The sequence below is a fragment of the Nannospalax galili genome, unplaced genomic scaffold (genome assembly GCF_000622305.1).
Source record: "Nannospalax galili isolate Female #2095 unplaced genomic scaffold, S.galili_v1.0 scaffold591, whole genome shotgun sequence".
Classification (NCBI taxonomy): domain Eukaryota; kingdom Metazoa; phylum Chordata; class Mammalia; order Rodentia; family Spalacidae; genus Nannospalax; species Nannospalax galili.
Window position 1 is genome coordinate 4060314 of NW_008330926.1, and position 14482 is coordinate 4074795.

The 14482-nt window shown below is 43.4% G+C and overlaps 1 protein-coding gene across 1 annotated transcript in view; it reads left to right on the plus strand.

Annotated features, from left to right (window-relative positions):
- Window positions 1–14475, plus strand: part of She (Src homology 2 domain containing E) — a 22480-nt gene extending 8005 nt beyond the window's left edge. The window contains exons 3-6 of the mRNA XM_008854750.3: window positions 6495–6800; window positions 9648–9804; window positions 10241–10360; window positions 12008–14475. Coding sequence (XP_008852972.1) covers window positions 6495–6800; window positions 9648–9804; window positions 10241–10360; window positions 12008–12191 — 767 coding nt within the window. The 3' untranslated portion in view covers window positions 12192–14475. The remainder of the gene's footprint in view (window positions 1–6494; window positions 6801–9647; window positions 9805–10240; window positions 10361–12007) is intronic.
- Window positions 14476–14482: the final 7 nt, after the last annotated feature.

Below are 14482 nucleotides of genomic sequence, written 5' to 3' on the forward strand. Positions count from 1 at the left end.
AAAAATAATAATAATTTAAAATATTTTAAAGAGAATTTCAAAACTATTAACTTTCTAAATTAGTAATCTAAGTATGAAGGAAGAAAGAAGAGAAAGGAGAAAAGGGAAAGAAGAAAGAAAAGTGATAAATTCTCATCTAAACTTTTACTCTTGCAGAAGTTAAGAATTTATAAATAAATTCTTGTTGGGATTTATCCAAAGGATTATTCATAGAAATACATGACTGAATAGTAAGCAATATTAGTATAAATCTGTGGCTTTTCTGCTAACTTAGCAGGAATGTTTTTGCTGAGTAACCAATAGAAATATTCTATGTAATTTAGCAGTGTGGGTTTTAGCCACAAAATTGAAACTTTCAGGCAAATCTTCAGGTGTTTCTAGGACAGCTCTCCGTTAGCATGAGGATTCTCCCCACATGTGGCATTTCATAGCTACAGGTCTAGGACTTACTAGGTGCCAAATAACCTTGTCAAATGCTGCAACAGCCATGTAAAGACCAAGGCTATTACATAGCAAAGGAAACCTAGGTTCAGAAAGACACAGCAGCTTGTCCAAACCACTCAGCCAAAAGAGGACATGCCAGGTTATTCAGCAGCCTGTGCCTTGACCATTCAGCTCCAGTCAGAGATTGTTTTAAATTTTTTATTTTGCCTCCAAAGATTTTCATTGGTTTGTTTAAATAGTCAAATCTGAAGCAGAACCCAATGCTCTGGGTCTACATTTTTTAAACTATTGTAGAAAAAATACACAAGAAGGCTTGTTTTTTCCTGGTGCTTGCAATTGAACCCAGGGCCTCAACCTGCTAGAAAGTACTATGCATTAAACTCTACTCCAGCCCAGTTTTTGTCTCTCCTTATTAAATTTCAAAATGTCTGAATTATATCTTCTTTTGTTCAGATACTTGGATTTATCTGACAAGAAAATACTAACTTCAAATCAGAAGTATGAGCACTGATAAAAGATTTGAGTAAAAAAGTTGCTTAATGGGGCTGGAGAGATGAGTCAGTGGATAAGAACACTGGCTGTTCTTGCAGAAGACCCGGGTTCAAATCTGAGCACCTACATGGCAGCTAACAACTGTCTGTAACTCCAGTTCCAGGGGATCTGACAGCCTCTTCTGTCCTCCAGAGGCATTGCTTGACACGGGTGCACTTACCTTCATGCAGGCAATACATGTATACACATAAAAGAAAAATAATAAATAAAATATTTTTTTAAAAGTTGCTTAACAGCCTTGTTTCTGATTCCAAGGGGAAATCATGAGGCTGAATATTTAATAATTTTTGAAAACTTGAGTTAAGGAGAAAAGTGTGTTATTTAGAATCATAATGAAATTTTTACATGAATTTTTTTTGTGTCTTTTTTCCCTGTAGCCCCTGGAACTCACTATGTAGTCTAGACTGGCCTGGAACTCACAGAGATCCACCTGTCTTTGCCTCCCAAGTGCTGGGATTAAAGGTGTATGCCACCATGGCCAGCTCTTTTTCATAAAGACACATACAAAGTATGATATGGTAGATGAAGCATATGCTCCCGGCAAGTTCCCTGCGTGACAAAGGCTTAACACCTGTCAGTATGCTCCAAGGCTTCTGTGAGATCCTGGGTACAACACACCCAACAGTCAGTTTAGACACTTGAGAAAGAATCCCATTTTCAAGGAGAATTCTAGATAAATCTAGAGTGATAATAGCAATTAAGTTTGTTGCTGAATATGGTAGCTCACACCTGTGACCCCAGTCCTTGGGAAGCTGAGGCAGGAGAATCACAAGTTAGAAGCCCACCTGTAGGAGTGAGGCATTGCCACAGAAACAAAACCAAGCTGTCAATAGTTCATTTAAAATGATGCTAGTCCTCTGCCTTGTGTTTTAATGTGAATGGCATAATTATGTCTGATGCAAAAAGAGGATTTAGAAGAGAAATTTTCCAGCCTGTTATTTGTACCAACCAGTTGCGATTTCCATTGGTTCAGGGCAGCCCTGGGTCTCCCGTGGCTGCAGTGAGTGTTTATCTGCTGCACTCTGTTGTCTGCCACGGTAAATGGCCTCTATCGCAGCCAGGGTGTAGCTTCCTTTTGCCATTTCCCTCTTCTCAGGCTCATTTCCTCTTGGAGCCAACTCTGCACGTCAGGGGCTATTCTCCCTGCAGGAAGAGTCGGCTTGTAGCCCTTCGATTGTTTCTGTTTCTATGGCGCCTCAGGTTGAGGACATTCAGGTGTTGGAATGGACTGAAAGGTTACTTACTGCCCTGGAGGTGTTGGGGGGGGGTGTCCAGGGTCTTTTCCACCTCGTTAAGCATTATTTCGAAAGATCCTTTAACAGTTTCTCCCAGTTCCAGAGCCGTGCAAGGAAAGAGTATTGTCAGTTGTGTGCTTTCCAGTTAGCTCCTAGACTATTTGAAATTAAGGGAACAGGAGGACCCCATGGCAAAAGAAAATTTGAAATAGATGTAATGATTTGAGATCCCAACCATTCTACCTCCTGTGTGCAAATGTATTGAAATTTCCTAGTACGCAGGACTTCTACCTTAAGGCCAGATCAGTCTTCCTCCTTTGACTTCATACAGTTTCCCTGGGGCAAAGTTGAAGCCAGGATCTTGGGGAAGACTTCCAAAATGAGCATAAACAAGTTCTGATTAAAAACCTAAAAATTCTAAATCCATCCTCTGGATTCCTTTGTGTGTTCTGTTTCCTTTAGAAAAGTTCTTTTTTAAAATGCCAGCCTTATCTTAACCAAACCAAGAACAGCATTTGTTTTTGTTGCTTGTTTTTCATAGCTCCATCATAGGCAATGCAGGAAAAAAGCTTTGGGCTTGAAAGTCAAGAGACTAGGATAGAAGATGCAGCCTGGGCCTCTAGCCTGGCATGGGGTGAGCAAGGAACAGTCCTATCAGCTACCTTCACAGCATCATGTTCTGAAGTGCTCTTCTCCGTGGGGATGAGGCCAAGAGAGATTAGCCCCAGAGAGCAGGAAGAAGTGGGTATAGAAATGTCCTCAAGTTATACTGCTTATTAGAATATCCTAGGAGTTTGTATCATCTGACTTCCAGGCGGGACCCACCAGTGGAATCAGGACCTGTGGAGGTGAGGCCTTCTAGACAGTCAGCCAGTCAGCATAGCTTGCCAGGCAAGTTCAGTGAACATGGAACTGGAGGCAGTTGCTGATAGGGGCCCTAATCCCATAGAACCAAAATCTCACCTTAGAAAAAGTTTGCCCTTTTGAGTTCCAAGTCTTTTGAATAACTCCCTCCATCTGCCGTCCTTTCTTTGTTATAGAAGTCTTACTGAGTCAGTGACTCTTCAGGGAACATCACCCTGCCTGCTTTGAAAAGTCCTTCTACCCTTTGTTCCCACAGCATTGCAGTCTTCTGACCCCCTTCTTGCTTGTCTTACTATTCCTTCTTAGCCTTCCTTGTTGACCCTCCTTTCTGCCAGCCACCCCTAACTAGAATCCCAAATTCTGCCTCTGACTCTCTTGCCGTTTCAATCTCTTGGCCTTTTCTCCAACAATTGCTTTTATTCTCACAGTATTAACAAATCTTCCTTGATACATGCGCAGGTCCACACGTTTCCTTTCTGGAGACACTCTAGCGCTCTCTTCCCACCCATCCATCCATCCATCCATCCATCCATCCATCCATTCCATCATTACTTAGCACAGCTGTGTGTCCTGCCAATATAATTAAGCCATGGTGGTCCCTATCTGAGCCATCTCTACCAAGTTGGAAATAGACATGTCAAAGACAAGTCCACACCGTGGGAAAAGAACAAGGCAAGAGTAGATGGGGCTCCCATGGCAGTAGGTGAACTCTGGAGGCATCAGAGGGCCAGGTACATGGGAGAAGCTTCCCACAGAGAGGAGATGCTGAGTTCTTAGACTTCCATAGACTGAAAGACCCCAGATGCTGGTAGATGTAAGAGTATAATATACAGAGAACTTCAGAAGTTCTGTTTGGTCAGAGCAAAGAGTTGGCTTATGGGAGATGGGCAGGATAGTGAGAGAAGAAACTGGGGCAAAAGTGACCTGGTCAGAGAAGACCCTCCCACATGCCATCCCAGGCCACTTACACTTTGGAAGTAGACAATTGAGGGCTTATGAGGCATTAAGTAGTGAGGCAGGTATTTGTGTCTGGAGAGGTCCCTGACTGTGACTCATGGAGAATATGTTGAAGGCCTGTCGGGGGATGGGGTATAGAAGACCATCAAGAGGCTTCTGTGGGTCTATACTGCCAGTTCTGGTTGCTCACACTTAAGTCTAGCTTAGCCTGGTAAGGTCCCTAGTTCTGGACTGGTCAGTCCTCAGACACTTCCCATTCCATCCCACAGTGACTGGCTGGTTAGCTATTAATGAGCTGGTTTACATCAGGGTGTTTTTTTGTTTTGTTTTGTTTTATTTTTTTTGAGACAGGGTCTCCCTGTAGCCCCAGCTGTCCTGGAACTCACTTATGTAGATCAGGCTGGCTGGCCTTGAACTCACAGAGATCCGCCTGCCTCTGCCTCCCAAGTGCTGGGACTACAGGTATGCGCCACCATGCCCGGCTTACATCAGGGTTTTATTTTACACTTCAGCGCCTCACTTCAGGCCAGATCTTTCTGACTTCCTCTATCCTAGACACTGACTAGTTATGATCAAGTGAATCACAGATTATAATTGTTATTCCCAGTCAAAAGACTTTTGATGGGCCAGGCATGGTGGCACACACCTTTAATCTCAGGACACTGGAGGCAGAGACAGATCTCTGTGAGATCAAGGTCAGCCTGGTCTACAATGTGAGTTCCAGGCCAGTCAGGCCTTCAGGGAGATCCTGTCTTCAAAAAAAAAAAAAAAAAAGTGGTTTTATGCTGCAGACAAAACAAAGCAATCCAAACTTCTTGTCCTTGCTTTTAAAACAAGTCTGCTTTTCAGGTGATTGACATACATGTAATCCTAACACTCAGACTACTGAGGCAGGAGGGTCCAGGAATTCAAGGCAATTTTTAGCCAAGCTACTAGAGATTGTGTCTCAAACAACAAAAAAAGCCCCAAAACAACAGCAACAAAAAAGACCAAAGAAACAGTAAACTCTAAACCTTGCTTTCTCCCTGCTTGCCTCCTTTTCCAGCTAACATCTCACACTACCTCCTCTTTGGACTTCTGGCCTTTAAACTTTCCTCTCAGTTCCTCTGGAGGAAATGAGCCCTGTATGTCTCCCTAGCCCTCCACTGGAAATGACCTTCTCTATCAGAGTCAGCTCATCTTCCATTTCTCTTCCACTTGGAATCCATCCAAGTTTAGTGTCAAAGTATGGCTTTTAGCACCCAGCTTCCTGCTTTCCACTCCAGGCTCTGCCACCAACTGGTCTGGGTCATTTCCTTAAGCTGTATGTGCTTCAGTTCTTTACATGAGGTTTCCCTCACGTAGCATCCATCTCATAGAGTAACTGAAAATTATAGCACTGAGAATAGTCCTTAAGGAAGGCACAGATATGTTGGCGTATTTTGTTTTCCATCATGACACCTTTTACTTGGATTTATCCTGTAGTTGTTAGCCAGAGCATCGTTTATGAATGTAACTGGCTTCCCTGTTGGACTGAAACTGTCTGGAAGAATTCTTAACTAAAGTTGGGCATAGTGGCATACACCTTTAGTCCCAGCATTCACTTGGGAGGCAGAAGCAGGAGGATCTTTGTGAATTTGAGGCCAGCCTGGTCTACATAACAAGTTCCAGGCCAACCTAGGCTATACAGTGAGACTGTGTCTCAAAAACATAGAAAAGAACTCTGGGTAGCTCTTCCCTGGGATATTTAAAGCAATGTCCACAGTATCATAAACAGCTGATTTTCTTTGAAATAGTTTAGTCTGGGCTTCCTAAGAAGATGTATTATAAAAACTAATCGTGTAGCTGGGCATGGTGGCACACACCTTTAATCCCAGCACTCGGGAGGCAGAGGCAGGCAGATCTCTGTGAGATCCAAGGGCAGCCTGGTTTACATACTGAGTTCCAGGACAGCTGGGGCTACAGGGAGACCTTGCCTCAAAAAGACCAAAAAAAAAAAAACAAAAAAACAAAAAAAAACAAAAACAAACACACTAATGGTAAACTTCACTCTGAGCAGGCACTATGGCGAGAAAGTTGATACTGGCTCCCCTAGGCCCTCCTTGCCAGCTCCCTGCAGGGCCCTGGAGGCCTCCTCCCTTCAGGTATAACCCTCCTCTTAGGTCCAACCCATTTGACTGTGCTGCCAAGGCATTTTTCTTAAACTTGTGTTTTCAGAATTGACACAGAGCAACTGGCTGAGGACAGTGATGTTTCAGTATATGTGTACATTGTATGATGGTCAAGGAGGTTCTGGTACCTTCCTTTTGTTTCTGTAGCTCAGCTGGAAGGCAATCAATCCATTCCGGAACAGTTTGGAGCATTCTGCTGCCTTCCACCAGTAGGAGTAACTGGGTTACCTGCTGGCCTCATGGCACCCATCCTTTTGAGGTGCTTCAAGTGACCTGTATGTCTGATTTTCAGAAATCCGACGCCGAGGTTCCAAAGACCCGCTGGTAAAGGCTCTCCAGCTGCTGGATGGTCCATGTGAGCCAGGAGAGAGTGGAAAGGTAGAGGCTGCTGCCAAGAGACGCAATTCCAAGGATCTTCTGGGGAAGCAGCCACAGCTCTATGACACCCCCTATGAGCCCCCGGAGGGTGGTCCATGGGCAGCAGAGACGAAGGTGCGACCAGCAGACAGCAGGCTACCAGAGGACGATGATCGACCAGCAGCTGAATATGAGCAGCCCTGGGAGTGGAAGAGGGAGCAGATTGCCCGTGCCCTGTCAGGTGAGAGCTCAGCACCTGCCCCAAGCCCTTTTCATCCTAGCACTGCCTACCTTCTCACAGCTGACACAGAGCAACTAGACAGGTGCCCTGGGCACAGGCGTATATGCTGAATAACAAGCAAGTCAGGGTAGCTAACATATCCATCGCCCAGCATGAGCTCACCCAGGAGCGCAATCTGTAAATATCCTCAGAAATCCAGAGTGGACTGCTGGTTCAGAAGCTAAGAAGGAGAGGAGGGAAAGGATGGTTAACATGTGTAGCTCCTTTGATGACCTAGTAAAAGGGCATAATACTGAGAGTACATTTCAAAATTGTCAGGAAGAGGCAGGCGGATCTCTGTGAGATTGAGGCCAGCCTGGTCTACATGGTGAGTTCCAGGCCAGCTGGGGCTAGAGGGAGACCCTGTCTCAATCCCCCACTCCAAAAAACAACTGTCGAGATGATTTTGAATGGTGCATCAAGTATGTTTTCTTCATTTTCCTCACTACAAGTCTCTCATTTTTATCACATTTATTTGAGTGCATGTATGTGTGTGGGCCCATATGTGGTATGGTAAACAGGTAGAGGTCAAAGGACAACCTGTGGAAGTCAGTTTTCTCCTTCTACCATGTGGGATTGAGCTTAGGTTGTTAGGCATCTTTACCCTGAACCATCTTGCCAGCCCACACATCTCTTTTTTACAAAGCATTTGAGGTAGAGAAATAAGAATCTTTGGGTAGGGTGTGGTGGTGCATGCTTGTAATCCCAGGACTTGGAAGGCAGAGGTGGGAAAATCAAGGTTCAAAGCCAGCCTGGCTACATGCTGTCCTGTCTAAACAAAACAAAGACAAAGCTGAAACTGTGCCCTTAAAATTGCACATTTTGGGGGCTGGAGAGATGGCTCAGCGGTTAAGAGCACTGACTGCTCTTGCAGAGGACCCGGGTTCTATTCCCAGCACCCACACGGCAACTACCAACCATCCTTAACTCCAGTTCCAGGGGACTCTGAAGCCCTCTTCTGTCCTCCGCGGCATTGCACGACATGGGTGCACTCACATACATGAGGCAGTACAATCATACGCATAAAATAAAAATAATAAAATATGAAAAAAATTGCACAGTTTTTAGCCGGCTGTAGTGGCACACACCTTTAGTGCCAAGGACTTGGGAGGCAGAGGCAGGCAGATCCCTATGAGTTCAAGGCCAGCCTGGTCTACATAGTGAGTTCTAGTCCAGCTGGGGCTACAGGGAGACCTCCCCTAAAAAACAAACAAAAAAAAAACCCTCACATTTTTCTACCTTCGTGGGTATCTTTGGTTTCCTTTATCTTTTCAATGTTGCAGCTGTTTGGTGATACCTAAAGTGCTATTGGAAAAAACCTGCTCCATCACCATGTGCGTATTTCCCCATCACTGAAGCTATCAAACTGGAAAGAGATTTTTCTAATTCTTGTTACTACTTTTCAAGCCTTTTAAATCCTTGATTGTGAATTAACAGGACTGAATAAAATAGGTTAAAGGCAGCTCCTGCAGCTCCCATGACATAGCTTTTCCACTTAGCTTCCTCAGGATTCTTTTTGCCTTTGGTTTAGAATTTTCAAGATATCTTTGCCCTTTAACAGTAAATCCAGGGGCTGGAGAGATGGCTCAGCAGTTAAGAGCACTGGCTGCTTTTGCAGAAGAACACCAACATGATGACTAACAACCATCTGTAACTCCACTTCCAGGGAATCTGATGCCCTCTTCTGCCCTCTGCAGGCATTTCATGACACATGCGCACTTACATACATGCAGGCAATATACTCATTCACATAAAATAAAAAATAATTTTTAAAAAATGTAGATTCAGGCTCCCAACTAAAAGTACAGTTTGCGGGTGTGGTGGTACATACCTGTTATTCCAGCACTGTCTGTAGACACAGGAGGATGGAAAATTCTAGGTTAGCTTGGGCGGTATGAGACCTTATCTCAAAAAAAAAAAAAAAAAAAAAAAAAAAAAAAGAGGTGGGGCTGGAGAGATGGTTCAGCAGTTAAGAGCACTGGCTGCTCTTTCAAAGGACCCGGGTTTGAGTCCCAGGACCCACATGGCAGCTAACAACTGTCCTTAACTCCAATTCCAGGGGAGTCAGTTGCCCTCTTCTGAACTCCGTGAGCAATGCACGACACTGGTGCGCTTACATATATGCAGGCAATATATTCGTACACGTAAAATAAAATATTTTTTAAAAGGGGAGCCAATATAAATGAAAAAAGAATATATTTGGTAACAAACATGTATAACACTGAAACAATCAAATGTCTGCTGTTTTAATGTGATTTTAGTCTTCTTTTCAATAAATCTCTATTAGATGCCTGCCACTGTCTTAGTCCTGTGCTGTGCATGGCTATACAGACTCTGTTCTGCCCAGACTAGGTGTCTCATCATCATTAAGGTATTATTTCATGGCTTCGTTCTGTTCCTGAGTGTGTTTTCTTTTTGTTTTATTATTTCATAGTGAAAATTGTCCATGGTTTTATAGAAATAAATATACTCTTTCAAGGATTTACTAAATACATTCTTAGTCTTTTAAGAACTCCAGCTTTAGCATTTTTAGAATCAAAGTTTATGCTCAAGTATATTAGTTTGCTTTTGTGTTCTGAAACTGTTTTATGCTGATAAGGAGAGTGGGTACAAGTAGGATACTAAAAGTGAAATTGGATCTCAGACAGCAGGAGCACAGCTGGCCAGGAGCACTGTAGCACATTAGAGCTCACCTTTAAGGAAAAACGTGTGTCTTCCCTGAGCTAAGGCAGGCAAGAGGTTTTTCCCTTTGAAATTTATGCAAATGACCTCCATAGTGTCTGGTGTCAAATGAAGTCTTCCTTCCAGTCCAGTTTGAAGGATCTGAGCGACCTCCCAGCAAGGAGGAGACAGTGAGGCAGCACCACCGGCAGAAGAGCTGGACCCAGAAGATCTTGAAGCCAAGCCTGTCAGACCACGGCGAGGGCGAGAAGGTGGACCCAGGTCTTCCCCTGGAAAAGCAGCCGTGAGTCTCCCTCACTGACCCCGGGACAGCCTCAAGTGGGGTGGGGCCCCTGGCCCATTTGGCATGATCACTTTTGTTCATGAGTACTTGTCTGAATGGAGCTTATTCATGAAAGCCATCTTCTGAGCACAGTGCATTTGTGCTGAATGGCAAAATGCTGTAGCCAAGAACCATGTTTTAAGCCTCATTCTCTCATACAGAGGGAAGCTTTTCAAGTGACAGTAGCCCGTTGACTTGGTCCTGTATGATTGAAAGGCTTTGTGACCCAGGATCATGGGAATCTGCATTGTGTCTATTCTGAATGTGAAGAAGGATGTAGTTCAGGCTGTTGAGCTGCTTCTAGAAGCTCCTTTCAAACTATGCTTTATGGAGTGATGCCCAGTCTGGATGGGTACTATGTTTGTCATGCACTTTTTTCTTCTCTACCCCTGTTCAGTTGGTATCATGGCACCATTACTCGGGCTGAGGCTGAGAGCCGACTGCAACCCTGCAAAGAAGCTGGTTATCTGGTCCGAAATAGTGAGTCAGGGAACAGCAGGTACTCCATTGCACTGAAGTAAGTATTACCACCCCATGGGCTTTTCTGTTGGTATGCTCTTAGAGTCTTTCCTACCAGGGGTAGATAGGCAGCCAGTCAAAAAAGGTGTAATTTGAAAGTGGTTCATAGGGGCATGTATTGCCAGAAAAGAAAACGCATTTGCTTGGACAACAGAAGGTGAAACACTGTGATCAGGATGCAGAGTTGCTGTCAGGTAAAGTCCTGGTGTCTGTTATAAATGCGATGGTCCCATGTCACTATCGTTGTGCATTAGTCTATTTCAGCCTTATATTACCTGATCTACAGTAAGGCCCCTCAGCAGAGAAACAATTCCTGATAAAAAGAGCACGCCGGTAGTCCCAGCACTTGGGAGTCAGAGGCAGGCGGATCTCTGTGAGTTCAAGGCCAACCTGATCTACATAGTGAGTTCCAGGACAGCTGGGGCTACAGGGAGACCCTGCTTCAAAAAGACCAAAAAAAAGAAAAAAAAATAGTGTCTGGGTTAGGGCTGTAGCTCAATGGTAGAGTGCTTGTCCAGCATACAGGAGGCCCTAAGTTTATTCCCAAACATGGCAGAAGAAAAAATAAAATAAAAAGTGAATAATAACTTCTAACAGGACAGTTCAATCGCTTCTGTTTTGTTTTGTTTTGTTTCGGTTTGGTTTCGTTTTGAGGCAGGGTCTCACCATGTAGCCCTGGCCTAGAACTTAGAGTAATCCTCCTGCCTCTGGCTCCCAAGTGCTAGAATTACAGGACTGTGCCTCAGTCATTTCTTTTATTCCCTAGCATTAGGAACCTTAATAAGCATTGAATCCGTTTACTGTCAAAATGCCAACTACAATTCTGGTACTGGTCCCTTCTGCTGAAAGAGGAAATGCTGACTTGCCTGTCACTCCCTCTGTCTAATTGTGCACAGAAAATTCACTTTTGCCTGGTGGGCTTGGCAGAATGTGTATCATGGAAATTCTCATTGCTCTGTGAATTCAGTGGCACTCTATTGGAAGATCATTGTCAAGAGTCCTAACAGCATTTCCTTCCTGAGGAAGCTGAGCCCCTGCAGCTGAAACAATCAGACTGGAGGGGAAAGGAGGGGGAGGGGCACCAGGGCCGTGTGGCTCAGAAAATGGGATAGGCCACACAGACAATGCCAGGAACAGTAACTGTGCTCCTGAAAGTGGTGCTTGTGGATTGCATCTTTGAGCCTTCAGTGCCAGCTCTCATTATATACAACCAGGAATGGTCTTTCCACAGGGGAGGAGCAGACGGACAGTTACTGTTATTATTATTAATGTGTTCCTTTTGGGAAAAATAAAAGCAGAAGTAACCCCACATATCCTCCTAGCAGCAGAGAGGAGATTGAACATAACCCTTACCTCACAGCTGTAGGCTTGAGCTTGTGCTAGTTTTACAGTTTGGGCAATAGAAGGGACTTGGCTTTTTTCCCTGATCACTCCTGTGTAACAAAAAGTCAGGATGCTGTGCATTTAGACTGTGAAACTTCCGAACACATCACTGGAGTGTTGAATAAATTTTTGCTTGTAAAGAACAATTCCAGGAATGGAAGAGGACCCATCCACTTATTGTGAATCTGGCTGGGATTGTTTCCAGTGGGGACCGATCCCCTGCTCACTCATTCATGTCTTCTCCTTGGTGTTTTTGCTCCAGGACTAGTCAAGGATGTGTCCACATCATAGTGGCTCAGACGAAAGACAACAAATACACACTGAATCAGACGAGTGCTGTGTTTGACAGCATCCCTGAAGTGGTATACTATTATTCCAGTGAAAAATTGCCCTTCAAAGGGGCAGAACACATGACCCTACTCTACCCTGTGCACAAGCTTCACTAAGATTCAGCCATTGAGAGCCCTGGCACCTAAGAGGACAGCAACACCCAGCCAGCATTTCGGTGGACAAGGGGCTCTTCTGCCTGCTGCAGTGTGTGAGTTGTCATCTAGAAGTCAGGCAGTCTGTGGACTTGAATCCATCCCTCGACACTCGGTTTCTGATCTGTTCTTTCCCTGCTTGCCGAGTAGCTATACTATAAGAAAGTGTAACGTACTTGTTGCCTCCTTCCTGGAGTAGGGAGTTCTGTTTGGGCTGTGACCCTCAGGAAAGGTAAGTCTGGCGTAGAGGAGCACTGAAGTTCTCCAGCAGTACTGGCTGTTCTCTAGAGCGCCTGGTCTCTCCAAACAGCAGACCACTTGGCACATGGGGTTTTGTACACTGGCAGAATGTGCATTGCAAGCCCCTGTGGGGAAGTGGATGCACAGTGAAAGTGCCAACAGTAGACAAGAAAGGTGTTTTCTTCCTCCAATGTCCTGATGCAGCTCTGGCCTGTGTGACTTTTACGTTAGGGTTTGGCCAAAGGATTATTTTGTTGGTCAGCCTTTCTAAGAAAAGTCTTTGCTTTCTCAGTCTCTACGGACTTTCTCATCGTTTTTCATCAAATCAGTAATACAAGCAAAAGCCAGATGGAAGATGTCCCTGATAGAAGAATTACCAATCTAATTAAGCAGTGTCATCCTTCTTATAATTTTGAATTACAGAATAAAATATGCCCCCAAGATTTTATTTCTGATTTTTTTATTCTAAAAATCTACAGAACTCAACAACTGTTTTGTTACTGGATAGTTACATAGAACTTCACACCTTTGTTTTCTGTGCATTATAGGTGCCATGGAATCACCTTTACGTTTTCTCTCTAAAATTAGATTTGCTTAGTATTTTTTATAAACAACTTTGGGAATCCAATTATATGAACTGAGTCACTAGTCTGGAACGATTTTCCCCTTCTGTACAGGGCATACCAATTTGCACCATACAGAAGTATTTTAAAAGACATCAAGCTTGTCTCTGCTGCTCTTTATGATATTATGTCATTATATTTTTTTCTTTGTGATTTATTATGAACTTATATTGCCGATTTATTTATTATGAAAAAGCCCATGGAAATGGCAAACTGTGAGAAGATGCTGTGGCAAGTGGTCTGTAATTAGAACTGGATGCTTCCTGCTCTGGAGTTTATAAATTGGTTCTCAAAAGTAGTCCTGAGGCAAATGTGCTGTCTGCCCTCAATGGAAAGTTAACTTTTACAGCTTTCTTCAAATAGGCAAAAACTAATTTGGGTGATTTTTTTTTTTTAAAGGAAGATCCCTATCTACTTAGCAGTTATCATTTGACTATTATAACTTAAGAGGTTAGTAAGATTTTTGGTTCTTTTGGGGTCAAATGGTTGTGGGATCTTTTGTTTTAAAAAGTTGGAAGGAACTTTTTCTCATTGGAGCTCAAGGACTTTATTAATCAAGGCTATTTTGTTTTCAAAGTATTAATAGATTTGTTTTGGATCATATAGCTATCTTAGTACAAGGATTTTTCTTTTTTATTTCCAGCATCCATAGTTCCAATTCCATTCAACAAATATTTATTATCTTTTATATGTGCATTATTCACTGTGTTAAACTTATTTTTAGTTCATCATTCTAGTAGTGAAGCCTTATTTAACCTAATCTGCAAAGGAAATAGAGCAGTTATCTTTAACAAATGCTGCAAGCTTTGTAAACTTTTTCTTGGTGTATGTCATGATTTTGGGCCCACACCCAGCAACTCTGATGACTATGTGATAAAATAGCATTTGAAAGCAGGCCTGATGTGTTGTCTTTAAAGACTGAGCTTCTGCCGTATGCCCAGGGTTGTGCTTCCTTCATATATTTTCTGTGGAAGTCATGCTATTTTTTTTTTACAGGATTGAAAATAGAGGAAATGCAGAATTTATATATAGTCCAGTTACTTCACAGTAGAGTAGGAGGTTATAAAAAGCAGAAACATGGTAAATTAGTGGAAGGCCAGTGAGGGAATGTGTTAAAGCTACTATTTCTTCTTAGGTTGTGACACAAGCTGACAAAAGCCAGGGAATTCACAGCTGGGTGGTGGCACAAAATGCCACATGTTCTAAAAACAATTAGGCCCAGTAGGGTGTCCCCAGTGGCTTGTTAAGCCTGGGCCAGCTGATCTGAAGCTGTGAGGTATGTTCTCTGAACTGAGCTTTGAATGCTTGGACTTCTTGTCATTTTTATCTTAATAAAAGTATTTTTCTGTAATCTTCATTTTTGGGGTTAATTCTGTCTCCCAGAATCTTTTC